The 27,732-nt window shown below is 50.5% G+C and overlaps 1 protein-coding gene across 9 annotated transcripts in view; it reads left to right on the top strand.

Moving 5' to 3' along the window:
- Positions 1-27,732, top strand: part of LTBP2 (latent transforming growth factor beta binding protein 2) — a 150,335-nt gene that overhangs the window by 117,782 nt on the left and 4,821 nt on the right. For 2 of the 9 annotated variants that reach the window (XM_019518811.1, XM_019518812.1), the window contains 24 exons: positions 2,168-2,290; positions 3,602-3,766; positions 5,221-5,415; positions 6,053-6,072; positions 7,866-7,905; positions 8,797-8,889; positions 10,083-10,208; positions 10,757-10,885; positions 12,543-12,662; positions 12,945-13,067; positions 14,040-14,165; positions 18,110-18,232; positions 18,537-18,662; positions 18,837-18,959; positions 19,334-19,465; positions 20,591-20,716; positions 21,413-21,556; positions 21,771-21,962; positions 22,117-22,200; positions 22,876-23,004; positions 23,322-23,462; positions 23,907-24,074; positions 24,888-25,163; positions 25,463-25,612. In XM_019518811.1, coding sequence (XP_019374356.1) covers positions 2,168-2,290; positions 3,602-3,766; positions 5,221-5,415; positions 6,053-6,072; positions 7,866-7,905; positions 8,797-8,889; positions 10,083-10,208; positions 10,757-10,885; positions 12,543-12,662; positions 12,945-13,067; positions 14,040-14,165; positions 18,110-18,232; positions 18,537-18,662; positions 18,837-18,959; positions 19,334-19,465; positions 20,591-20,716; positions 21,413-21,556; positions 21,771-21,962; positions 22,117-22,200; positions 22,876-23,004; positions 23,322-23,462; positions 23,907-24,074; positions 24,888-25,163; positions 25,463-25,612 — 3,174 coding nt within the window. The remainder of the gene's footprint in view (positions 1-2,167; positions 2,291-3,601; positions 3,767-5,220; positions 5,416-6,052; positions 6,073-7,865; positions 7,906-8,796; positions 8,890-10,082; positions 10,209-10,756; positions 10,886-12,542; positions 12,663-12,944; positions 13,068-14,039; positions 14,166-18,109; positions 18,233-18,536; positions 18,663-18,836; positions 18,960-19,333; positions 19,466-20,590; positions 20,717-21,412; positions 21,557-21,770; positions 21,963-22,116; positions 22,201-22,875; positions 23,005-23,321; positions 23,463-23,906; positions 24,075-24,887; positions 25,164-25,462; positions 25,613-27,732) is intronic. The other 7 variants (XM_019518815.1, XM_019518814.1, XM_019518816.1 and 4 more) reach the window with 7 other exon arrangements.

Genomic DNA, 27,732 nt, shown 5'->3' on the forward strand with positions numbered 1-27,732 from the left:
TTCCATGCTGCTGATAAACCTGTAACATAGCATAGGGGTGAGAGCCCCCAGGGTGGTGCATGGTGATGATTCCCCCATGATGGTTACCCTCAAGACCCGTCAGCCATCCAACATGTTGTACTGTCATGCTTTCTTACATGGTGAGCCAGAAATATACACAGTATTCCAGATGAGCTCAGACCTTCTCCTGCTCCCTACTCTTCAACTGATGTGACCCCAGCTTATAGCTGAAGTTCTTGTTATTAGTCCATAAATGCAGGATCTGGCATTTTGTACTACTGAATTTTTAGTTCTGAAGGTCTCTTGGTTCTTCCTGTGTTATATTCCAGTCTTCTTCTGTATCAAGAATGCTTCTAAACTTTGTACCCTCAACACATCATCAGCCTGCTCCCTGTTCTGTGTCAGAGTAATTAATGAAAATACTAAGCTCGTGGAGGCACTTCAGTATTAACCTCCTTCCAGTCTGATAGTTCCCCTTTGGACATAGATGTCACCATCTCCCTTCTCACCCACTTTACAGTTCTGCTCAACACCAGCTTCACCACTGATTTCTGGTATGGCATCATATCAAATCTAGACCTAAACAACAAAGAGAGACATATTTTTATCTAGAAAATTCCTTGCCTTATCACAGGAAAAGAACTGGGCTGAAATCACACAGTGAATTGGTGGGAGAGGTGAGACTAGGAATCTGCAGCTGTCAGCTGGCCTGATGACATCCCCAGCATGAGCTGCAGCACTGATAGGCAGGAGACTTGCCTTCTGCTCCTCTGACAGATCACCTGGACTGGGAGCTCAGCCCAAGGGCAGGTTTCAAAGGCGTTGCTGCACACTGGTACTCTTGGATTCCTGACTTCATCCTTTGCAGACAGTGGCCCAGCCTGGCCTTTAAGGGGACTGGAGTGAGAGGATGAGACTGGCTGGCAGTCAAGGCCTAATGCACATGCTCCTGAGAGTTTTCAAAATGAGTGACCAGGATAGCCCCAAGCAGTAACACATCTGTTTGGCATAAGGATTCCTGAGAAGAGCAGTCACTTAAGAGCCAACTGTGCAGCAGCACCTGCCCAGCAGTGCACAGCACGTATAGGATTGCGGTCACCACAGAAAGAAAATCCTCTCAGGCAGTTCACAGCATGAATGCCACCTACGTCACTGGACCACTGGATTCTGTGCAGCTGCACATATGATGCTGGGTTAGATAGACTCGGCCTAATACCATAGGGCAGGTGTGGTGCCAGACTAGCAAGGACTACTAGCTTGATCCAAGAGAGCAAGGACAAAGGCCAGTAATGTGGAGGGTCATTCCTTTCCATGAGCCAAGATCCATTTCCATGTGGATAACCCCAGAGACTTGCAGCATGGGCACACTAACAACTTACTGTGAGTCAGAGGAGAGCAGGACTTTACTGTGCATCAGCTGTGCTGCAGCAACTGCCTGTGTGAACACTCTTACCCATGGTAATTGAAAAGTAAACCACATTAGGACAAGCAGCCTTCAGGGGAAGAGGGGGTAAGCTGCTGCAGACTGGCTTTCCTTATTAAGGGGTAAGAGTGTGCACATGGATAGTTACTGTGGAGCAGCTGGCATGCAGCAGAATCCTACCCTTCTCTCCCTTATGGTAACTTGTGTGTGTGCCCTGCCCTAAGTTAAGTAAAAATTCATTCTGAAGGCAAATGCAGAGAGAACCAAGGGGAACAATTTGGTCAGGATTCAGGGGAACTTAGCTAGGAGGCAAACAAGACAGGCCCCTGGGACAAGGGGGCAGGAGATTTTAGGAAGGGCCATTTTGTGGAGGAGTGTCTGAAATCACCTGGAAAATCAATGCCCCAGCTTACAGTCCAGCTAGTGAGGCCAAGTGCCTGAGATACCACCTAGCTCAGTGTGCACACTCTACTGGTTCCACAGCTGGGCAGCACACAGTGAGCAATCCCAACTGGATGAGCCAGGGGAATGCAGCAGTAAGGAGATGCAAGGCTAACAAGCTCCTGAGAAGCTCTGCATTTGCTATTTGCTCATGAAGAGCTCTGCAGGTTAACCTGACCCCTTACATCAAATGCAGAATGAGCAGGGGACAGAGTGCAGTGCCTTGGCAAAACCAAGTGACATGTGAGGCACAGTACAGCATGTGGATCATCTTGGCTTATTCTGTTTTCTCCTTCTGTGCAGATATCAATGAGTGTGTGATGCCTGGTCTGTGTAAAGAAGCTGAGTGTGTGAACACCCGTGGGAGCTTCCGCTGCACTTGCAGACCTGGCACCATGCTGGATCCTTCCCGCAGTCACTGTGTCTGTAAGTGCTTTGGAGACTCAGACTGGCACTGTTGGAAGCAGCTGCCTGGAATCCCTGGTAACAACTCCCTGAACTTTGAGTACGAATCATCAGAGCTTGGGACAGATGGAAGGTGTGGAGCATGCCATGTGTGCGCCTTTGTGTGCATCTTGCTCAAATGGTCCCTTATGAATGAGTACCCTGGTCTCTGTGTCTGTGTGTGCACATGGACTAGGGAGTGTGCATTCATGGCCCCATGCATAAAAGTATGCATGAATGCGTATCCCAGGGCTCTACTCCCATAAGGGTGCTTGGGGTTCTCACTCCTTTCCTTCCCTGGTTCATCTGTGATTATGCAATATGTAATGTTTGCAATGGGGAAGAGAGGCAACCTTAACATGCCAGGTGCTGAAGTAAGTATACCTCAGCCCTGCCTGCTGTCTTTTTCCCTTGCCATCGGCAGCTGGCTGCATTCTTGGCATGATGACAATAGTGGGATTGGACCAAGGGCTGGAAATGGCCCAGTGGATCAGTGCTGGGAGGTCATCCCAAATGTGAAAGGGACCAGGGCAATTGTGAGGGAGAGCCAGATGTATGATGGACAGAAGCTGCAGTGATGTGGAAGGACTGGTCCAATATGGCTCCCGTTGTACTCAGCCTTGGTGAGGCTGCAGTTGGAATGCTGCATCCAGTTTTGGGCTCCACAATTCAAAAAGGATGTGGAGAAGCTTGAGAGGGTGCAGAGGAGAGCCACGCACATGATCAGAGGTCAGAAAAACAGACCTTATGAAGAGAAGCTGAGAGCCATGGGACTCTTCAGCCTGGAAGAGCACAGGCTCAGGGGTGATCTGGTGGCCACCTATAAGTTTATCAGGGGTGCTTACCAGGATCTGGGGGAACATCTGTTCGCCAGAGCACCCCAAGGGATGACAAGGTTGAACAGTCACAAACTCCTCCATGACCGTTTCAGGCTGGACATAAGGAAGAACTTCTTTACTGTCCGAGCCCCCAAGGTTTGGAATAGATTGCTGCCGGGGGTGGTTCAAGCACCTACTTTGAATGCCTTCAAGAGATATCTGGATGTTTATCTTGCTGGGACCCTATGATGCCTGCTGACATCCTGCCCCTGGGGCAGGGGGCTGGACTCAATGATTTTCCAAGGTCCCTTCCATCCCTAATGTCTATGAAATCTATGAAAGGCAGAGGAGCTGATAAATATGGAGGGAAAACCTGGGAAAGGTCTGAAAGTTGAGGCTAAGCTGCACCCTTTCCATTTTGATGAATGCAGTGGTAGAGCTCTCCCTCAGGCACTAACCCTCTGTTATGTTTCAGCGGACAAAGCAGTATCCATGGAGCAGGGGCTGTGCTATCGCTCAGCAGCAGGAGGTGTCTGCACCCTACCGCTCATCCAACACATCACCAAACAGATCTGCTGCTGTAGCCGTGTTGGCAAAGGATGGGGGAGGAATTGTGAAAGGTGCCCTCTGCCTGGCTCAGGTGAGAGCTGGGCCTGTTCCAGCTTTGCCCAGCATGGTAGGCCTGGAGCTCAGGCTGCCTTTGGCTCTCACATTCTTGTAGCTCCTTGGTGCACAGCTAGCACAAATTCCTTTGTGCTTTTTTGATTCTCTTTCCCAGGCACCCTGAGAAGTGGGTGTGAATAGTCTGAGAGAGACTGAGCGTGAAGGGCACAGGCCAGTACAGAAAGTTCTGTCCCTCAGATTGCTGGCCAGGGGCTGTGTCTGCAAAGCACAATGCATTACTGTGAAGAGACACCCAACAAGCCCTGAACAAGTTAGCTCAGGTACCAGAGGCAGAGTAACTTCTTCAGGACAGCACTCTGCAGTGACTAACTTACCCCACTTCTCTGAAGGTTATATCAGCCAGAGTGAAGCACCAGACTAATGCAGCTGGACTACTTTTGCCCCAGGCTAGCTTGGGTATCTCAGTATGGTCCTGGGTTGTGCCCTGTACATGTATCTTAGGTGACAGCAACCTACAGCTCTGGGGATTGGGTTGGAGCAGAACAGATTCCAGTCCTGAAGTCTCTCCACAGGTCAGCAAGCTTCACAGGGAGTGGACTGAGGAAAATCTTGAGGGGAAGGGGGGACCTGGCAGGTAGCCTTCAGCAGTGCCCAGACAGCAGTGCCCTAGAGAGAGACCACCACTTTTCCTGTGTCCAGCTTGACCTGACAGTCCCTTTCATCTCTGCCTCCTCTCAAGTGAGGGCTTCCTCCTTTCCTGAAGTAATAAGAGCCTGAGGCACTAGTTGCAGGTGATTAGTACTCATCACATCTTATGTGCCACAGAGAAAAAGGCACAGGGTGCCAGGGGACTCTGAACAGTCTGTAATTTGTGTTGGCAAAGCAACCTCAGACACATGCAGATCTCAAAGGCTCAGAATGCTGTAGATTCCCTGAAGCTTCCCTGGCCTTGCAGCTTTGTAGCCATTTATCCATTACCCAGGCTCATCCCCTCCCACCTGCCTCCATGTATTTGGCTTTTTCCTTTAGCAATCTTAGTTGAAACACAGATAGAAACCTGTTTCCCAGTGTGACCCCCTGGTAGCACTGAACCAAAAAAATTCAATTATATCAGTACCTGTAAATGCTAACCAGACTTCGTTAGAAACACAGTCAGTCCTGCAAGAAGAATCATCCTGTTGGGAACATCCACCCTTCAGACCACACTCTATCATGGATGCAACCCAAGCATGTCCTAACCTTCATAGGGTTGCCATAGCTTAACCCTAAAAGATGGGGGAAATTGAAGCATATGTGCATGCACATGCATAATATAGGTTTGGCCATGTCCTATAGCAGAAAACTACCCTTTCAGTTTGTTTATCTTGTTGGACAAACCTGTGTGCTCTCCACTGATTCTGCCTGCCCTCGGTAGTCTCCACAACATCCCCTTTCCTTACTTTTTAACCTTTGCCTGTGTTTCCCTTGCAGAAGCCTTCAAGGAGATTTGCCCGGCAGGGCATGGCTACACCTATTCCAGCTCTGATATCCGTCTGTCCATGAGAAAGGCCGAGGCAGAAGAGCTGTCCTTCAGCTCAGAGGAGCAGGGGAAGAGCAGCAACAAGACATCTGGCTGGGCAGCAAGAATGCCACAGCTGCAGGAGAGTCCTAGGGGTGAAGGCACAGGTACCATGCCCAGTGCTGGCACCTCAGTGGGAGAGGGTTGCTGAGGCTATAACTGAGCATTAGTAGCCACTGTGCCTGTGGGTAGGAGTCCATGAATTTTCCATTGCAACCTTCCACCTGTTCTGTCCAGTGACTGCTTTTGGCTGAAGAGGAACTAGGTGCAGCTCCACAGCTCTGAGAGGTGCTGTTTTGCCCCTGGCCTCCAGGGTTAAAGGAAATGACCTGTTTAGAGCTGTCAGGCCCTGAGAAAAATGGGAGGTTTGGAGTTCCAGACTCATGGACTACCTGCCCCAAAGTGGTGTTGTTGCTGAATGGCCAGGCTGCCTCCATACATAGAAGCTACAGTGACTTCGGGTGTGGCCTGTGGAGTAGGCCTGTGGGTCCAGGTGGGCTTGGTGCCAACTGTGTATCCCTGGGCAGTAATCCTGCTGCACTGCAGCGCAAGAGCAATGGGGCTGTTATCAGAATGCATCTGTACTGGTGCTGTTTGAAGAGCTGGGACTGGGGAAGCTCAGCACATTTGCTCTTGTTCTGGAAGGAACAGGAAACAGTGTCAGGGCAGAGAAGGTTCACTGGTGGGCAGAGGGTTCTGAGGTGTCTTGCTCCCAAACCCACCATGCGCTGTTTTGTTTTCCAGGTTCCTCTCCAGATGTGCAGGTGAGCACAGGTCGTGCTGAGAGGGGTGGGGTGCATTTGTGACCAACTTCAGGGGAAGGAAATTTAACCCTCATTATTTAAAGGCATGAGAAACCCTGACCATGGCTGAGTTGGAGCAGTGAGGAGTAAGGGCTGAGCCTCTATAGGGTAGAGCTACTGACCAAAAGTTCACCAAAGTCCTGCCATAGGCAGATAAGCATGCTGACAACCAGACATTGATACCTACCCCAGACCTACTGCAGGATTTGAGTATTAGCATTTGCACTCCTCACTTTGGTCTGGTGGGTTGGGGGGGTGGGGCAGGCAGCTGACACTGCCCTGGAGCTGGCCAGGGTGTAGAGAGGGTTTTTCTCTTCAGAAGAGATTTGGGAGTTTTGTCTGACATTAAAACTTTAAAAGCATGATATAAAGGCAGCTTGAAAACACAAAAACAGGAGCTGTGCCTCCTCTCCACTCCCCTCCCCCCAACTTTTTTTTTCTTATTTATGAAGAGATTTGTTCAGAGACTGATATTTCTATTTTTGGCTTTAGAAATTCAAGCCCTATCATTCCTGAAATCTCCTGTGACCCCATACTCAGAGCCCCTGTCTCAGTACCTCCTAGTCTTCAGTGTGTTTATTCCCACAGCATCAGGGAAGGTGAGGAGATGCCATTATCTTAATTTTCTAGATGAGGAGCTGAAGCACAGAGAGTCAAAATGACTTCCCAGCATTTCACTGGAAGTCTGTGGCTTGAAACCATCCCCCAGGCTACGATGCTAACCACCTCCTCCCTAGTTCAGGCTTTCCCTGAAGATTAGATAATTAGTGAAAGGCTGACTGTCCAAGAGCCAGGAAGGTGAGAGCTGAGCTATGGATAGGAGAGGGAGCTTTAGGCAGACTACTTAAAATTGCTTTGGTTTGTTACTGTTAACACCTACTAAATGTTAATGATTGATTAACATTCTGAATAAAGGAATCTTTTGCTAAAATCTAGTACTCTGCACCCCTTCAAAGGAGGTGTTAGGACTTTCAGTAAGTACCCCCTACATTTCCTTTAGGGAAAACATGTTTGACTTCACTGACAATCCTTTTGATGATTTCTACCAGAGAATTGTTTGCCCGACGCAGGTTCTGAGGGCATGATAGATTTGTCAGCATCACAGAATTAGACAGGCCCCCTTTGGGATTACTGAAGTGTGCAGATACCTCACCCTGAGATGCATAACTGTGAAATAAGACTGTGGGAGGGATTTTGAGGAAATAGAACACAGAAATCCAGAAGGGCCCTATGTAAGGCTAGCACTTTGTTTAAGACAGTGATTTACAACCAGGGTACCACTGGAGCACCGTGTAGTGCTAGCATGGTTAGGTGTGCATACATGATTCACAAGATAAACCCAGAGATTTCAAATAGGAATCCACAGTGTCAAAAGCATTCTGCCCTGCTGTGGCCTTTCTGAGTTCTTTGCAACAGAAGAATTGATCTAGTATTTTTCCTCAGTCAAAAAATGAGTAAAAACTAAGAGCTGGCGTTTTCCCACGGGGGCTCGAGTCTGTGAGAGGTGCCTGGAGTCTAAAAAGGTTGAGAACCGCTGGTTTAAGATCACGCTCAGCACTGAGGTATTGACTGTGGCTTACCACCACCAGCAGCCTCACCTCCTGTTACAGTGCCCTTAATATGGAAGGGCAGTCAGCAATGGGCAGGTCTCTTCTGGTAAAGACAAAAGTTTATCTCCCAGGGAAATTGCCTCTTGGCCAAGGACATCTTTAGGGGGTTTAATAAGAGCTAAATTTTATATTTCTCACCCAAAGGGCACTGCTGATGCCACCCCGGAGCCTACGGTGTACACTGGTGAGTACCTAGCTGGCATGTGATCAAACTGTAAATAGAGAAGAAAGAACGGGCAAGAGTTGGTTCATTGGAAAGTCTTGAGGCATGCAAACGTAGATGTATTACGTGCTGCCTGATTTCTTAATTCATGGGTGGGCAACTTGTAGCATGTATGCCATAAATGACATGGGCAGTCTTGATGTGTGGTATGTGACAGATTGGGGATGCAGATCAGGCAGAGAGCACAGGGCAGGGAGCAGAAAGCAGAGCAACAGATTGGGCAGGGGAAGGAGATCAGAGTGGCACTTGGGGAGGATTCAGGGCTAATTTGTGTTACAAATGGCAAAAATGTTGCCCCCACTGTCCTAGTATATTGCATCAAAATGGTAGTGTTGCATGGAAGTGCTGGGCTGTGGGCTGGGAAGGGCTGCTGCAGTGCCTCTAGCATGGGAGGAGAGAGATGAGGGGGCTGTAGGGCCGAACTATGATTAGATGGATAGGCAGAGCCATACCTTCAACCTCAGGCAGGGGCTCAGCATTCTGTTTGCACGCAAGGTGTCTGAGTGCTGGGCTCCAGAACAGTCAATGGAGTCATATATCCCCAACAGGCAGCCACAGGCTGTCTGGCTGCGCTGTGTCTGCTGAATAATGTGAATGAGCCTGGATTCAATGACAAGATTGTCTCATGATATCATTGTAGCAACCTGGATCTTGGCTGCAGAGCTGGGGCCTGACCCCAACACCTGCCCTTTCCCACCTGCTCTCTTCACATGGCCAGATCACACAGGCATGGGGACTCCTGGCTCTGGTTGACATTTGTTCCTGTGCCTGACCACACACTTGTGCAATTTTACCTTTTGTTTTTAGCTGGTTTAAAATGAAAGTTTAAAAAAATATCTCTTTCATCTGTAGTAGAGGAGACCTCCTCTCACCTTCCTGCCCAGCCAGGCCGTGACGCAGAAGGGGAGGACACTGCCCAAGAGTTAACAGCAACACAGATTGCAGGTGCGTCAGCTAGAGCTGCCCTGCCTATAGCTCTCAGACCTGCTGCCACTGTCAGATGCTAAGGATAAATATGACCTGAGCTCACTGTAGAAACGTCCCCCTTTCCCATACCCTGCAAGTGACATTGGCATGTCCAGCCCTGGAGGATTCCTTTGGAAGATCCAGACAGCTGCCCAGGGGTGTGAGAGCGCTCCTGTCCAAAGAACAGATCGTTTGGCTCTCAGCACCCTCTCCCATCTGCATTCAGTTTGTCTAATGCAGGGTGGTGGTGACTCCCAGGGAAGGGGAATCACGCGGGGGAATCACGCGGTCTCTGCAGTGGCTTTGGCATTGTTCCTGCTGCAGCGAGGGTTGAGTCATCTGGATGTTGTAGTGGAAGGGGAAGTATGTGGCTCCCAGGGGAGGCTTGTTTACTTCATAGACAATAGCAGCTCTGTTGTTCCAGGGTTGCCTAAGTGTCTGGGAGTGCTGTCCCTGCCCCTCCGGAAGCACCTTTGGGAGAACGCCTGGCATAGTCACCTTGCTGTGGAATGTACTTCCCTCAATAGCCTTTTGTTTGAGTGCGGGTTTGGCAATGGAACTGTCAAAGTGCTTGGGGAGAGAGTGAGGGGGTCCGTCTTTGCTGGCCTCCCCTTGTTCCTTGTCCCTCCTACATTCACTGACCCCAGCTGGAGGCAGCAAAAATAGAAGCAGCTCACAAGTAGCCCTCAGGGCCTGCCATCAAATGAAGCCCCCCTTGAATGTGCTTGCCTTTTCTTTTCCCCTCTGGTTACAAGGCTGAACAGGGGAGCCTTATGCCTGCAGAAGCCTTACAAAGCTGGTGTTCTGTTTTTATCTTGGGTCTCTGAGGACTTCCCATATTCCATGGCTGGTGCTAGGGGTGGGGCTGGTGAAACTGGAGTCTGACGTTCTCAGCATCCTGCTTTCCCTCAGCTCAGCAGTGCTCATCAGGAAGAATCTGGGGGCCCAGGAAAGCCATATCCTTCCCCTAAGCCCATTCACAATGGCTGTCTTAAGGCACAGGAGAGAGACTAGGCACTGTTTTGGCTTCTGTCTGTGAAGTGGGGATGGTGCAGGTGGTTTGGCTGAGAGAGTTTTGTGTGCAGGGCTGTGGAAGAGGGAAAGTCTTGGGAGAGTGGGGAGCTGGGGCCCATGCCAGTCCCAGCACTGACCCTGCCCTGTCTCCATTTCAGAGATCGATAGATGTGCTGCTGTCCCCAGAACATGTGGCCCAGGCACTTGTATAAACATACCAGTTGGATACACCTGCTTGTGTGACCCTGGCTACCGGCTACATCCCAGCCACCCCTACTGCATTGGTATGTTAGTGGCTCTGCTGTTTCTTGAGGGGAGAAGCCAGAGGGAAGATATCACTCTAGAATTCATCTCAGGAGGCAGAGAGCAAGTCCTACCTAGCCAGGCGCAAGGGTGAGAGGCTGGGCAGTGCAAGCCCCAAGCTGACTCCTGGGTGTGGAGCCTTGCTGAGCCAGGGCCCTGCCAGGGGACTGCCAGACCACAGCCCAGCCTGCCGAAGTGGATCACACAGGGGGACTTGTCCTGGCTTGAGAACATTTTCTAGGACCTCCTTCCCCAGCTCTCCTCTGTGGCAGAGGGTTGAAGGGTAGAACTTTTGCTCCCCGTCCAGTTGTGGGGATGCTTCCCTCAGAGTTGTGTAGCAGACCAAAGGGTCTTCCTAGTCCATGTGGTGCCCTGGTAGGTGTCAGCTAGCAGAAATTCTGAGTGGGCTGAGAAGAAGGGAACCCCAGGGCACCTGCTCACATCATGAGGACTGGAAGGGAGATGGCCCCAGGGATAGCTGTAGGAGTAGGGGAACTACTGGTGACACTACCCTTTCCTTTGTACCCAGATGATGATGAGTGTTTGAGAGATCCCTGTGCAGGGAAGGGTCAGTGCATCAACAACGTGGGCTCCTACTCCTGCCTCTGCTTCTCAGGCTACACTTCACTTGCCTCCCAGGACAGACAGACTTGTCAGGGTATGTTATGTGTCACCTGGCACTATCTACTGTCCATACCCCAGCTAGAGGGAGGGAAGGGGAGACTTTGCCTAAAAGCTTCATGTAACCTCCCTCAGTTTCATGTTTCCTGGGTAATGAGGAGTCCTGTCTTCATATAAAACATGCCAACATGCTCCTCCTTCCACCTGCCCTGAAAGGATCCCTCCCTCTGAAGGGAATGGGCACTGCATTCTCCTTGCTGCCTTCTTCAGTTCTCCACAGGGCAGGGAGCTACACAAGCTAAGGGAATGCATCCAGAGTAGAAAGCCACACGTAGCCAAGCCTTTTCCTCCAAGAAACCTGGAGACTAATCTGGTCCCATGGGACAGGGATGTTGAACCTACTTTACCCATCTGCTGCATTCCTCACCCTGTGTCCCAGGGTGGGAGGCCATTCTCCAGTTGTCCTTCTCCTGATAACAGTGTAAGGGGCACAGGACCTCAGCAAAATGTCCTCTCCTGTTCTTGTGGAGAATTCCTACTACTTTTCTGTGTTTGTGATTAGCAGGACCCTTTGCTGAGTAAATAGGAAGCCCCTGTCTCAAATACCTGCAACCTGACATAACATATAGAGATGAAGAACAGCAGCAGGTAGGGGCTTAACCAAGGCAGGGCAAAGATGTGCATGACCTGGGCTTGGGGGACTCTGGCCATGCACCGATCCTGGCAGTGCTATTCTTTGTGGGTGGCATATCATGGCAGAAATTGACTCTGAGCAGGGATGTGAATAAGAGGAGGAGAGTATGCATACAGAGGGTTTGGGAGTGGAGAAGGGAGGCCCAAACTGTCAGACAGGCAGAGTCAAGAGTACACCCACCAGCTCAGCTCCAGCAGCCCTGGCCCAGCCCAGTTCACTGAATGGACACAATGCTGCACATTGACAAATCAGGACGAGTGTGAGCAGTGCAGTGTATGCTTGTGGGGGCAATGCATCAACATTCCCAGCTCCTACTGCTGTGAGTGTGATGAGGGCTATGTCCTGAGCCACAGAGGGCAGTGTGAAGGTGAGTGTGCTAACCTCCCTTCCCCCATGGGAGGAGCTTCTGCACTTGTGCCAACCACCTCCCATCACCACCAGTTCTAGGCAAATGGAAAGGCCTTGCAAATTCTCACCCTGTTGATTCAGCCAGGCACTTCCCCTTCCTCCACCTGTCCCCTCTGCCTGTGGGATGCCCCACCCTGGTATGGGAGAAGGGAACTCATTCTCCCCATATGTTCCTTTTGAGGCTTGGCCCTCAATGAATATTTAGTTCAGTCACTTGTCTTGAGCTAGAAAGGGAATGCCTTTTGATTCTGGAGAAGAACATAAGAATGCCATGCTGGGTCAAACCTATTTTGGACCCCGGATTGGCAAGTACATGGATCTCATAATGTGTGCATGGCTGTTTCCAGTGCATCATAGTCGTTCTGCTAAGCATCCCAGCAAGGGTGGGACACAAGACAAACAAATTATAATGGGACTCATGAAAACCCCAGGAAGCTCATCACACTGATGAGTCCTTCCTTAGGCATCACAGTCATTTCTTCTGGAGGTGAACTCTTGGGTCCCACCTGCAGAGGACACTTTCACTGGGCCTGTACTTTGCCTCTGTGTACACCTCTGTTCCAGGAACTGACAAAAGCATGTTTCCTTGCAGATGTTGATGAATGTGCTGACCCTAGAACCTGCCCCACTGCGAAGTGTGTCAACACAGAAGGCTCCTATGAGTGTCTCAGCTGTGCAGATGGATACCAGGCAGTGAATGGGAGATGCATTGGTAAGAAGCCAAGAGCTGCTTTCAGCAGGGGCCCAGTTCAACTCCTGGAAGCTCCCTCTTGCACTTAGAGCCCTATGCCCTTCTGTGGTTCTAATGTGCCACTACCCTGGGGCCTGTAATAAGAGTATGGGTAGGTGCCATGAGTCTTTCTGTAGTGAGGCAAGAGTCTGTCCCCTGAGCCCTTTCCTGGGTTGCACAGAGTAGCCCTGGGATTCTGTCCCAAGGGATTTCTGAGCACTGCAGCTCATGGTTTGACCCATTCCCCTCTGCTTTGTCATGCAGATGATGATGAGTGCCTCTCCAAGAAGACCTGTGCTCATGGACTGTGCATCAACCTTGATGGTTCCTTCAGGTGCTCTTGTTACCATGGCTATGAGGTGACAGCTGATGAGAAGAACTGCCAAGGTATTCAAGCCTGTGACGGAAACCCCTGGGCCTGATCTGACTCCTACTGGAGTCTGCAGTATTCCTTCCATGAAGTACAATGTCATTTACCTTGAGATGTTCCTGAGTGCATGGTCCTGCTGCCAGTAACACCTCTCCAGTCCTCATAGCTAGGTTTTGAGATTCTCATTATTCCTCATTATTGATCTGTGCCCCTCAATGCAGGTGGAACTGTGAGAGCAAACCCTTTTTCCTCCCAAGCTCACAGACACAATTCCTTCTCTCCCTGTCCGGCTCTCACTCTGGGTTGTGGGTTTATATAGATATCAATGAATGTGCAACCCATAGCACCTGCCTCTCGGGACCCTGCATCAACACTGAGGGCTCCTTCTCCTGCATGGCCTGTGATGCTGGCTATGCCCTGTCAAGAAATGGCAGCACATGTGAAGGTATCTTCCAGGGCCTGATGAGTGGATCCCTCTGGTGGGGAAAGGGACCACACTTGCAGGCAATTGGTGGGGCCCAGGGCTAGAACCCTTCACCCTGCGTGGAACTCATGGCCAGATTGTGGCTGTAACCGGCCTCACTGAGGTTGGGTCTGTGGCTTTGTGTCTTCATCTCTCAGCAGTGACCTGTGCTGGAGTCGGAGCCCATATTTCTGAAGCAGCTCCAGTCCAGCTTCCTGTGACAAACCCCACTGAGACCCTCCATGGGGGAAAGGGTCTGCCTAGGAATCCTGGTTCAGTTTTTCAGCCTGTGGGCTGTGCAGATCAGTGGGGAGCTAGAGAGAGCTTCAGGGAAAAGTGACCCCAGGACCAGACTGGCAGGGATTGGGCAGGGACTTCTCTAGGGGTCTGAAGCTCTTGTGAGTTGCGGTGTGGACCTGGAGGACAGAATCAGCCCCTCCAGGCAGGGTTGGGCTCCAGTGGAGGAGCAGAGTGGGGACGTCATCTCCTTCACCCCAGATGGAGCTCCAGCATGTTCTCTCCCCAGATATTGATGAGTGCACCTCGCCTACTGCTTGTCCCTTGGGAATCTGCACCAACACAAATGGCTCCTTCACCTGCCAAGCCTGTGATTCTGGCTACACTCTCTCCTCCCACAGACGCGCCTGTGAAGGTAAGTGGCCCCCACTGCACTCTGCCTTCTCCGCTCCCACAAGCAATGTCTGCAGGTCAGGCAGGAGTGAATGTGCAGTAAGATTTAGCCTCTGGCAGTCATGTCCCAGCTTGCACCCACTCTCCTGTACTCTGTATTGTCTTCTCAGGAATGGGTTACATCACCATCTCTGTCCACACATTAGGTTAGTTAAGCCCTGTCCATCAGCAGTATACGAAGTTTAGTGCGGTGAGGAGTGACTTGAAGGTGCTGAAAGGAATTATCTGAGAAGGGCTGGTAGATCATGGGATTTTCAGGTGATATTAACTTGGGAGAAGCTGCAAGCCACACTGGGAGCTGAGTCACAAGAATAGGTCCAAAGACATTAGAATTTCTGGCAGGGAACAGCAGAGTGAGATTAATCTTAGAACACAGCTCATATGTCTGTAGAGAATTATCCCAACCCAGATCTCAATGGGCTGGAGAAACGCTGGAATCAAGAATGGTAGACACAGGTGGCAGTGAACCAGGAATTTCTGACTCAGTGTGGAATCAAATAAGGCCAGGCTGGAAATGGAGGCCCTGAGGTACCATTTGGGAAAGATGGACTAGTCCTGCTCTGCTTTGCAGCTCTCGTGAAAGCTGTCGTAGGCACCTTTTGGAAACAAATTGGAGAAAAGCAATCAAACTAATCAGAGGCTGCAGAGACTGACCAACAGGAGACAAGTAAAATGTGCAAAATGAGTCTAGTTTGGCTAAGCTATAACTATGGAGTCAGGGAGACCTGTTTAGAGTTTAGAGTGATCTCAATGTGCAAACACAGCTGAGAGTTTGAGGGTTACGAAGTAACTAGCTAAAAGTGCAATAAGCAAAAATATTAACCGAACCCCATGACACCCAGTGCAAAAGAGAAGGTAGGCCAAAGGACAATGAAACAAAAAGGCCCCCCATTCAAAGTACAAAGCACTTTAGCTTTATAGAAGTTAAAAATAGGTTATGTTAGTCCCCTTGAAGTCAACAGGAATGCTTCTCTCCTACAATATTTTGCTAAGTTTGGGGTTACTCACATGCCTAAAGTTAAGCATCTGCTTAAGCATTTGCAGATTCAAGGCCAATAATAATAATTATAAGGAATGGGGAAGAGAAAATACAGGCTCAGCCTCAGGCAAAATTCCCTGAACAAGGAGATCCATCAAACCCTAGAGGAATCTCAGAGCAGACCTTGTAGAAAAGAACTTGAGCCTACCCTGGTAATTGTTAAACTTATCCTTGTTAGTTGTTCCATTCCAAGCCTCTGTGGTAGCTTGGGTATGCTTAAAAAGAAAAGCATAGCTCAAAGGCTTTTGCTGTGTTATGGGCAAGTGACATGGGAGAGACCTGTTCTCACAGGAGTTTATATTAGCTACATTAAAAGTGTCAGAGAACTCCCTGCCCACCAACCTTTTACTGCCAGAGGCACCAGAAAGAGCCACATATCTGCAGTAATGTTGCCTTGGGAGTGGATGACTGAAGGTTTAACTTGTTAGGCTGCTTGTTGTAATTTTTTACCCAGCCCCCAGTTGCATCAACCTCTGAGAATGAATGAATGAATGAACAAGCCCCATACACATTATCTCAAATAGTAGTTCTGTATCTCCTGACAGCCGAGACTGCAGCCTGCCATGAACACAAGCATGTGCTACACTACATCCATTACATCCATTACATCTACCCTCTGTTCCTCCCTTCCACTGATATAAATGTTGCTTCCTAGACTCTGATGGTTAATAGTGGGTCTTAAACCTGTCCCTGAGACAATACCTGTACTGGGTCTGCAGCAGAGAATTTGGAGGGGGGGTTGTGGTGCAGGGAGGGAGGGATTCTAGGCAAAGGAAGACACATTTTGGTGGCAGGTCTTGCTTTCTGGTGCTGATTTGAAGCTGTTCAGAACTTTAGAAGTTGGAGCCCAGCCAGTGATGGATCAGCAGGCAGAGTGCTGTTGTGGTCAAAGGTGTGTGATAAAGATGCCTTGGAGATAAGCAGGGAATGAAAGTCTCACTCTCTAAAGCTGTAGCTTCTTAGGTGACTCTATACTAGAGTCCATAAGAATCTTATGTTTATTGGTGATAAATGAACCTCTCACCTAGAGGCTCTCCTTTATCAGGTTTCTGGGGCAAACCTTAGTGGCAGAAGGTTTGCTGTGTTTGCTGGTTGTTTGTAGGGAGGGAGAAAGTGACTGACCACCTCTCTTTTTCCTGTGGGTTAATGTCTGGATCTGTGGATCTGAGGTACTCAGTAGAAAATGAGGTAATTTGTCCATCCTCCTGTTGCGATAGAAAGGCTGCACACTCTGTTTCAGCTCTGGGCTTGTCACATGACATGACTGCCTCACACATGGGTCTTTCCCATTGTGCTACTTCCCCTTGCTCACTGCTGGGCCAGCTGGGGAGGGAGCACCAAGGAAAGGTTATTAGATGTATGGTGCTGTTCAGGAGGAGCTGGTCCACTGACAGAATATCCTGTCCCTCTCTCACCAGCCCCATGGGCTTGTCTCCTCTGGAATGTTCTGGTTGTATTTGAAGAAAGATAATGGTTTCATGGGAGTTCTGTCATAAATAACCTAGGCCATGGATCACCTCTCAAGGGAAGCAGTAGGATCCCTAGTGCCTGAGACATTTGGAAATTGAATGTGGTATGGAATGATCATACCTTGAGGCATAAACAAATGGTGCTTGTTATAGGTCCAGTGCAGATGACACTGCAGACAGAAAGACCAGGCCCCTGCCTTGCCCTGAAGTGCTTCTAGTTTCACCATTGCCATCTCTCAGTTCTGTGAATGGGAGACGAATGGAGCTGCCAAGGTGGGGAATGACATTTGTGGCCTCTGCAGCCTGTGTGCTGGTTCTGGCAGGGGAGTCAGTCCTTCCCTCTGATTCATGCTCTTCCAAACAGGGCCGTACCAGGCAGCCTGCAAGAGCAGCGGAAACAGAATTTCCCTTAGGGAGCCCAGGGTTTCACTCATCTGCTGGGCTGATTGGAGGAAGGGTGGGAGTGATGAAGGCTGAGAGATGATTTCTTCCCTTAGCCCTTGCCTGGCAGCACTTGAGGCAAATCACAGTTTCCAAAGAGGCAGGTGAATGAAAAGGCCCTGTGTGACAGGGCTGGTGAATCCTTGACCCACAGCTGGGTCTCAGGAGTGGGCAGGGTTACACTCGGAAATCCAAGCCTGTTTCCTCTCTTATTTTCCTCCCTTTTCCCAGTTACCATCTCTCTCCAGTCACCCTTCAAAATTTTCACTCCCTGGAGTTAACATTCTGCAGATCACTGCAGCCTATTGGCCTGCCACCCTTCACTTAGGACAGGACAGGTTTGGTGCCTTTGGTCTTTCATTATTGGCAAAACCCTTAGAGCATTGATGACCACTGAGGAAGGGCCAAGAAAGGTCAGTGGTGGGCTGGTAATGGGGAGCCAGTGGAGTCTGCAATTGAGAAAGTATTCAGGTACCTTCCAAGGAAGTGGAAGGGTGAGGCAGCTTAGGAAGTGGAGATGGATGTTGAGGAACTTCACCAACACACTCTCTTGTGCAGCCTGCTCAGGAGCAGGAGTTTTGCTGGCAGCATACCCATGGCTGCTCCTCCTCATGCTTCTCTGGTCTCCTTCCAGGCTGCAGGACTGAGGTGCTTAGCACTGAATTGCACTGGGCATAGACCGAGGAGCCTGGGCTGTGGATTTGGTTGGCTTTGGATTCAGTCAGATCTGAGGTTGAGCACCAGAGTTCTGAGGGAGTGCTGGGTGGAAGATGCTGGGGTAGTTCCTTCCTCAAGGCACTTCTTCTTCCCTCTGCACTTGATGGTGGGTGCAGCCTCCAGCATGCTGTGCAGCTTTGCCACAAGGAAAGTCTCTGAACAACAGGTGATTGTTACCTGCCTGGGTGGGCAGCTGACCTTGGCTCTGACTCTTAGTACTATGTCTCTCTGCCTGGCCAGACATTAATGAGTGTGAAGACCCCACAACCAGCTGCTTGGGAGGAGAGTGTCTGAACACTTTGGGCTCCTATACTTGCCTCTGCCAGACTGGATTTGAGCTTATCAATGGCACCATTTGTGAAGGTATGAGCCCCATCAAGGCCTGCCCATTTCACTCCCCTTTAGGACCCTTCATAGCATCACCTGGGTAGTCTCACTGCTGCCCAGGTGGGAGGGATCCCAGCATTCTGGGTGCTGCCTCAGAGCATTAGCCAAACAAAAGGTCACTCCAGACATGGGAGAAATGTGGAGGGGCTGCCCTGTACCCATAGTGAAGTGGCTGGCCAGGGCTATAAGCCTTCCCAAGGCCTGCCCTGAATGGATTGGTTGGGGGGCTTCCTTGTTTGCCATACTCACCTGGTTGCATGGTGCTCTGTTCCCTCTGCAGACATGAATGAGTGCCTGAGTAGTGGGATCTGCAGCCCCTATGGCCAGTGCCTGAACAGCCACGGATCTTACTTCTGTATCTGTGATCCTGGCTTCTCCAATGAAGCTGGGGGAGTCAGCTGCCAAGGTGTGGGGCTGGGGACAAGGCAGTATGATGGGAAGGGCTTTGGACCCTGACTCTGCCTATCCCCAGCTCTCCTCATTCACTCTCTTCCCCTGACCATGGCCTGGCCAGTGGCACAGAGATCAGTGCACACCAGCCATGTAGGCTCCATGCTGACTCTTGATTCTTCCCTGCCAGATGTGGATGAATGTGCAGACAAGTCCAGGTGCCTGCAAGGCCAGTGCCTGAACACAGAAGGCTCTTACAGATGTTTGTGTGAAAGTGGCTTCAGGCACTCACAAGAAACTGATGACTGCATAGGTAAAAAGAGCTGAACTCTGGTGGATGTGAGGCTCCCACATGGATCACTGGGATACAAGTGGGGACTCTTTTCCAGTGCAGAGATGCCTTGGGAGGACCCACATACCCCTTCACTCCTGTTCCAAGCTATGTTGTTTCTGCCACTCCACTTTGCCCTTGGAGGATCTCATTCAGCCTACCACCCCTGTATCATGATGACAGAGGAAGCCCCAGGCCTCCAGTGGCCTTGTGCGGGGAGGGTTTATTTGTCCAAAGGCCCAGGGTGGGTTGAACTTGGTTGCCCCAGTGTTTTCCCCTGGGTTTGTGGGGTCCCATCCTGACCGTCCTTTCCTTTTTTTCCTCCTTTTTCTGGACTCATCATCCCTGGGAGTCAGATGTGAATGAGTGTGATGAGTATGGGGAGTCTGTGTGTGGCACATGGAGGTGCCAGAACACTCTGGGCTCATACCGCTGCATTGTGGGCTGCCAGCCTGGCTTCCACCGGACCCCGGAGGGCGACTGCATTGGTGCGTACAAGGCTGGAGGGGCTGCTGCAGGCTCACTGGGCTGCAGAGAGCTGCCCCCACCAAGAGCAGGGCGGACCCAACAGCCAGGTCTGCTGTTGGTGATGGGGAGGAGGAGGAAGCACTTGGCCAGCGCAAGGGTAGATAATGCTGAGTGCTTGTTTTCCTGGCTGCACTATCTGCTCATGTCTAGACGTTTCTCGTCCTGGCGTTTCATAACAGACGCTGTATTGTGCTGCTTTTCCTCTCCGGGAGAGTTCTAGGGAGGTTACGGCATACTCCAGGCCTAGGATCATGTTGCAGTGCTGGAACCCCCCAAAAGGCAGCTGACTGCTGGGGTGCCTGGCTGTGCCTCCCTCTCCTGGGGGTGGCTGGGTGGTAGGGGCTATGCTTGGCTGTAAAGTCTTGATGGCTCTGCTCTGTGCTGGATGCATGCAGCTCCCCCTGCTGAGCCCCAGGGGCTGAATTTAGAGCTCCTGACACAGGGCAGCTTTGAAAGGGAAAACTGCCAGGGCTTAGTCATGCACTTAGAAAACGGCCCAAAAGCTCATAAGATTGTGCAGGGAAGTGGGGGTGGCCTGCATTAGCACCCTGGCTTAGTGCCCACCAAAACCAGCTCCTGGGAGGGCTGAGCTGCAATCATGCAGCTCCCCCACCCACAGCAAGGGTGGAGGAACTGGGCCCTGCAGCAGTGGGGATGGAATTTGAAGGCCCTTCCCTCTGCCCCTTGCTGGGATCTGCAAGGCCCCACCCCTGATACTTCCCAGCCTTAGGGCATCCTGGAGGGGTCCACAGTAGCTAGAGGCTGGTGAGGGGTCCAGCAAGTCCCCTGTCTAAGCCCAAGAAGCTACCATGCCAAGGGTGTGGGTGCTACTGGGCCATATTTCCCCTGAGTGTAGGCTCTGAGGATCCCTGAGCATGGTGCTGCATAGCTCAGTGTGTGGAACTGTGAGGGAGAAGATGTGTAGCAGATGGCAGCCAGCGAGGAAGTTGGGATCAGAGTGCATAGTCATTCTGCCTGTCTGTGGGCTCCTGTGCTCTTGGTGTTGCCTGCTCCTGAGGGGTTTAGGAGCATCCCGGGGGGAGAGGCAAGCTCTGTGCTGATCTCTGCCCTCCTGGCTGTTGCAGACATAGATGAGTGTGCCAATGAGACACTGTGTGGGAACCACGGCTTCTGCGAGAACTCAGATGGCTCCTTCCGTTGCCTCTGTGACCAGGGCTATGAGAATTTGCCCTCAGGGCTCCTCTGTGTTGGTAAGAATTCCCGGGTGCCTCTGGCTTATGCCTTCATGCTACCTCCTGGGGCATCTAGGTCCAAGCTCCCTCTGAACTGCATGGAGCAGGACCTCCACACCTCCTTCACGGTGGGGTGACTGAGAGAAAGTTCACCCTCCACCCCCAGTGCCCTTTTTCTCCCTTATAGGGCTAGTCCCTTGAGCTCTCTGGCAGTGAAGCACATGTACAGGTGAACAGGCCTTTGATAAGGGGGCAAGTGGCTTCCAGACGCACCTCTAGGGTGTGGGATCTTTTGCCATGCAGGTAGATGCAGGAGCAGATCAGAGACACTTGCTTGGGGGTGGAAAATGGGTAAGAGAAGCACCTTGCACTGGGATAGGGGACAGGTGATGGTGGGTGGGTTTGTTTCTGTTGCTCTATGCACCTGTTGGAGGGCAGCAGTGCCAATTGTGTCCTGGGGGCCAGCGCAGACTGAGTTCTCTTGCTCTGTGGCCAGACTTAGCTCAAGGGGAGCTCCCAGCCATTCCATAGGGTAATCCTGCCTCATTGCCAGGGAGTTCTCTTGATGTTCAGGACTGCAGACCATCTGTGGGCTCCCTCCTGTCATGGAAAGGCAGCCTCATAGGGACAAAGAGCAGCAGTGACACTTGGGGCATAGAGGCAGCCACAGCTCTGATGGATAAACCCTTATATCATCTGGGTCCTGTGCTGCAGATGTGAATGAGTGTGAGCTGATGGTAGCTGTGTGTGGGACTGCACTCTGTGAAAACGTGGACGGATCCTTTCTGTGCCTGTGTCCTAGCGACCATGAGGAGTATGACACGGAGGCAGGGCACTGCCGGCCACGGGCAGACATGGGTGAGATCTTGCTGGGGCAGGGGTAGAACGCTGGCACAGCAGTGCCACCTGAGTTGGCATGGGTGAGATCTGGCTGGAGGGAGGGAGCAGGGTGCTGCCAGGATAGTACCTGCCATGGTGTGGTCTGGATGAGATCTCATTTGAGTATGTCCTGGGAGTAGAGTGATGTTGCTGAGGGCTCCAGAGCTTCACACATCTTCTCTGCTGCCCCCAGGGGACCCAGAGATGCCCATGGCAACACTCAGCAGCAGCCTGGAACGTAAGGAGTGTTACTACCACATCAGTGATGTTCAACTGTGTGACAGTGTCCTGGCCAAGAACACCACCAAGGAGGAGTGCTGCTGCACTCTGGGGGCAGCCTGGGGTGACAACTGTGAGACCCTCCCCTGCCCCATACCAGGCACAGGTAGGGTTCTGGCCCCAGCACTCCCTTCCCCTTCCCTGAGCCAGGGCAAGCATTGTATTTGCTGCATCCCAACTGGTCAGAATAATGAGCTACCTGTTTGTTTTTCCTCCCTCTCTTCTTGGGTGTTTTGCCTTTTTCCCATCGTGCTGGCCAGTGGAGTACGGAGAGATCTGCCCTGCTGGGAAGGGCTATATCCCTGAAGGAAGAGCTCTGCCATTTGGACACGTGAGTTATACAGGTACCAGATCCTTTTCCTCTCTCCTCTCCATCAGGGGCTGACTAGAATCATGGGGTATTGCACTGAGAAGTAACTTGTGGGGCCAACTATCCCACAGAGCTGGTGGTGGCAGAAAGAACATGAATCTCTCTTAGCATCAAGACTGAACTGCCCCTTCCATTGGGAGCCCATTCTTTGGGTTACTCCTAACTCTGACTCCCTCTGAGCTGACACATGAGAAGTTTCAGCAGTCTCTGTTCAGCCCTTTGGGCTCCATGTGTTTCAGTAACTATACTGTGGTCTGCAAAGATTCAGCCTCCTGCCTTCCAGTAGCAGAGCTGGATGCCACGCTTGCAGCAGGGTTTGGAATGTGGTGTTAGCTCAGCCTCTCATTCTTTCACTCTACAACCTGGATTCCCAAACCAAGTAGAAACGTGACTACATATTTAATTGGTGTGTGCAAAGCAAAGAATTGCATGCACAGTGCCCACAGTGAACCCTGTGCCCATGCTGTCCATGGTGGGCTACTGTGTCCACAGCTGACTCCCCCTCTGGACATACTGAACTGGCTTTTCACAGCCATAGCTTCTGCCTGCCCTGCAGGATGGAAGGCACTGGATTTCACCCTGCTGTGGCTCCTGGGCATGCAGTTTTGGAGAGCAGTGAGGCAGCATTTCTCTGTGTCTCCCTCTGCAGATGCAGATGAATGTGAGATGTTTGGCCCTGAGATCTGCCGGAATGGGCGCTGTATGAACACAGTGCCTGGTTACAAGTGCTTCTGCAGCTTGGGCTACCTCTATGACCCTGGACGCCTCGAATGTGTTGGTGAGACAGCTCTTCCTAACCAGGCACACTCCCACCCCCCTGCCTGGGCCTGTGCTCTCCCACTCCTTCCTTATGTGACAGTAGTGCCCTTGCTGGGTGGGAAGTGACAGGGTGAGTGCCCTTGTCATGTGAAGTTGGCAGGGCCTACACTGTTACAAAGAGTTGTAATCTCTTGCCTTCATTGTGAGGAAGGAGGGGCTGAGATGATCCCTGGGTTCTTTGAATGAGAGCAAGAGGGCCTTCCCCTGGGACTCCTGCACTGTGGGAAGGTGCTTTCACTTTCTGGTTTAACGGTTGCTCTGACTTTGTGGCTGCAGATCAGGATGAATGTGAGAATGAGATATCTTGTGTGAATGGTGAATGTCTGAACACGGACGGCTCCTACCACTGCTTCTGCAGCCACCCCCTCGTACTGGATATAACTGGCAACCGCTGTGTCAACCTGTCCAGTGTGGCAGGTGAGTATAAATATCAGGCAGGCCTGGTGCAATGTGCCACTGTGGAGGTGTATGGAGGGAGTGGACATTGCTACCTCCACCTATGGCCCGACAGCTTGCCCCTTGGAGAGAAGAGCATTGCATATGAAGTGCAAGGGCCAACAGGAGCTCATAGGGAGCCTGCCTGTGCATGCAAAGATGCTTGGGGACTATGCTCAGTGCCAGACTCCAGGGAGATGTTGCCTGCAGAGTTCAATGCAGGACACAGGGGTCACTGTATATGAAGCATGTGGTGGGAGGATAGTACTTTGGGTGGGACTTTGGGTGCAGTGGACCAGGAACAAGTACTAGATGCAGGCTGGAACCCAGGATTTGGGGCACAGTGCCTTCCTACAAGCTATCAGGACTCAGAGTATGGTGCCCACCTAGAGGGCCTGTGGCACCCTTTGTTCATTTAATTAACAGGAGAGCTGGATGAATTTGGAGTCCACTTGGATATCTGCTGGCAGAGAGTCTCTGGCTACATGTGCAATGAGCCACTGGAAGGCCGACACACCACCTACACTGAGTGCTGCTGTGGCTATGGTGAGGCCTGGAGCCAGGACTGTGCACTGTGCCCTGACAGGGCCTCAGGTGAGAATGCACAGCCAGTGGAGGGGACAGGCTGGCTTAGAGGGTAATAGGGCCTCTGACTTCCTAACACCAGCTAGTCAAACCCAGCTGTGGCCAGCACACATGACTAGGGGTTGCCTAGCTGTTCCTAGTGGATAGCTGTCCATGTCATAAATACCAGTCCAACAGCTGTCAACAAGTGGCCATCTCACTGGCTGCCAAGGAGTAGGTGGGCCATCAGGATTGACTTTCTTCCTCCTGGGGCTCCCCTGGGGTCAGGGCTGAACTGCGTTGGTGAAGATGAGGGATGAAATCTTTGTTTTATCATGTCTGAACAATGCCATTGCCAGTGGCATGGAGACATCTGTCACTGCACTGAGGCATCAGGGCCAGTACAGGCTCTGAAAGGAGAATGCCCTTGCTCGGTCACCGTTTGACTCCCTGTAGCATTAGGTGCACTGAGTTCCCTCTGTGAATTGGTGAGGGCAAGTCCTGTTAGCTCCTGGGACCTGGCCCAGCCCCAGTCCAGGGAGCTCTCGTGGCAGGTAGCCAGTCATTGGTCTGAGCCTGGGTTCTGCATACCTTGCAAATCCCATCATAATTGCAAAGCCCCTGGGACAAGACGTGAAGAGAGCCGGGCATAAGAAAGTCATTTGTTTTTTAGAGAGCTTTTTCCTGTTGAATACTGCCAGGTCCTGTCCTGCCTTCTCTGCCCAGCCCCACCCCCTCTTGTACTCAGGCACCCACTTTCCAGTCTCAGTGCATCCCCAGTCATTCCCTTTCCTTTTGTGCCATGGTGACCAACTTGCCCTTTCCCTCCCTCTTCACTTCCAGAGGACTTTGCTTTTCTGTGTCATGGGGACAGGCAAGAAACTGAGAGTGAGGCAGGACTCCAAGAAAGACCCGGCTACGAGTATGGACCAGGCATAGAGGACCCTCATTTTGGACTTTCTAGCCCGGACTTAGGGTCCTTCTACAATTACATTGGTCCTGAGTACAGAGCTCCTGACACTGGCCTCCCCCAAAGAGAGCCAAGCAGCGATTTTCAGGACCATGTACCTCAGCTCCATCCAGAACAGCCCCCACCCCGCTACCTGCCTGGGCAAACAGGTGAGTACTGGCAAAGACAGGGAGATGTCCTCCAATCTAGCCTGTGTCTGGAGGGAGTTCCTGGCAGCTTCTTGCTCACCCAAAGTGTTCTTGAGTCAGACTGTACCCACTCTCTTAATGCCAGTCTGAGTAGCACTCCATCCACCTTCTCCAGATCAGTGTCCTTCTCATCTACTGCCTGTGGCCCCGTGGCGCATTACCTTCCCCCCTCTTGATCTGCTCTGCCATTGCCCTTTTTGGCAGACAGCCCCTTTCCAGAGTGTGTTCCCCTCAGGCTGACTTCCTCTCTGTATTCCCAGAGTATTATAACAGCTTTGAGGGGCTCCGGGCAGAGGAGTGTGGGATCCTGAATGGCTGCGACAATGGGCGCTGCGTGCGTGTGCGTGAGGGCTACACCTGCGACTGCTTTGACGGCTTCCAGTTGGACATGACCCGCATGGCTTGTGTGGGTAAGCAGCCTCAGAAGGCAAGAGGGACTAGACTATAGGAAGGATTGCTGGTGCCATGCTGCTGGCCTTCCTTAGTTGCTGTGGTACTGATTTTGAGCAGTGCGGAGCTCCTGCAGTGCCCATCCACTTCAGCAGGAGGTGCAGGGTGCTTAGCATGATTGGGTTTAACAAGGCTATGCCATTCCTTAAGTACTGCTACCCTCTAGGGGAGTTACTGTGGAATGGCAGTTGTCAGAGAATATCAAATGGAAGAGACCTCAAGAAATCCTCTAATCCAGCAATTCTCAACCAAGGTGCTGTAGCACCCTAGGGTGCTGTGAGGTTGTTTTAAGGGTGCTGCACAATATGAACACTGTTAGGTATACAAACACCAAACACACGATTCACAAGATAAACCTAGATATTTCAAGTAGGAATCCAGAGTGTCAAAACCATTCTGACCTGCTGTGGTCTTAGTTCCTTGCAACAAGAGAATTGCTCTGTTGTATTTCCATAGTAAAAAATGAGTGAAAGCAAAGAGCTAGCACTTGCCAAGGGGTTCCTTGACTCTAAAAAGGTTGAGTAGCTGTACTCTAATGTCTAATACATCTTCTTGTACTGAGGCAGGATCAAGAATGCATAGATCATGCCTGACAGGTATTCCCTAACCTGTTCCCAGTGATGAATATTCCATCATAGGAAGTCTAGGCAGCTTTTCCAGTACTTTGCAACCTTAAAGTTAAGAACATTTTCCTTGATATCTAATGTGAATCTCCTTTCCTGCAAATTAGGACAATTACTTCTTGTTCTATCCCCAGTGGACATGGATAACTATCATTTTTATAACAAGCCTTTACATATTGGAAGACAATTGTCTTGCCTCGTTCATAGTCTTCTTTTTTCTAGATTAAATAAACCCATTTCCTTCAACCTTTCCTTATATATTATATTTTCTAAAGCTGTTATCACTTTTGTTACTCCCTTCTGGATTCTTTCCAGTTTGCCTACATCACTCTTGGAGTGTGAAGTGCAACACTGGACACAGTACTCTCTAGTGGAGTACCAGCACCAATCTTGAGCAGAGCAGAATCATTCCCATTTAGGTCTCACTGCATTCCTGTTGACATGTCCCAGAATTGGTTCTGCCATTTTTGTAACAGTGTCACATGTCAGTTTTTCGATTTGTGAACCACTATACCCACCAGATTCTTTTTGACAATATTACTCCTTAGCCAGCTATTCCTTATCGCGTATACATGTCTTCGATTTCTTCTATGTATAAGACTTTGCACTTGACTTCATTGTATTCCATCTTGTAGATTCTGGACCAGTTCTCTAATTTAACAAGATCATTTTGAATTGTGATCCTACCCTTCAGAGGCTTGCAATCCCTGTCAACTTGGTGTCATCTGCAAATTTTATAAGTACCCTGTTACTGCAAATCATTAATGTTGCATAAAACAGGGGCACCACTTGAAATGACCTTAGTTTGACAGAGAATTATTGAAATCTACTCTTTCAGCAAAGTATTTCAACTGACTGCGATCCTTGTGGTGATTTCATCTAAACCACATTTCCTTAGTTTGCTTATGAGTGAGACAGCATCAAAACCCTTATTAAGCTATATTGCTACTACTTCCTCCTTATCCACCAGGCCAGTTGGCCTGTCAAAGAAGGAAACTATATTAGTTTGACACATATTTAGAACAAATCCATGTTGGCTGTTTTGTATCCCTTTGTCCTCTAGGTGCTTACAAATGATCATGTAATAATTGATCGGGACATCTTTCTGAGCATTTCATTTACTCAGGTAACTGAGGTCTGTCATCCCCCAGATCATCTGTCTCCACCCCCTGGGACTTTCCCTGTCCATATTTCTCCAGAATTGCTTTGGCAAATTTTTCAAATGCTCTAGAGTGAATTTCATCAAGCTTTGCCAACTTGAATATCCTTAACTCCTCTAAAAACTTTTTAACACATTCTTTCCTTCTTCTGGCCTTTGCTACTATACACTTATTTAAATTAATATTAGGCAATATCTGGTCACAATTAATCTGTTTTTTCAAATACTGGAGCAAAAAAGTCATTGACTATATATGTTAAGGAGGAATACACATCCTCATCAAGCAGCACAGAGTCAG

Source organism: Gavialis gangeticus, unplaced genomic scaffold, assembly GCF_001723915.1.
Source record: "Gavialis gangeticus isolate Ggan-Ray unplaced genomic scaffold, GavGan_comp1, whole genome shotgun sequence".
Lineage (NCBI taxonomy): Eukaryota > Metazoa > Chordata > Crocodylia > Gavialidae > Gavialis > Gavialis gangeticus.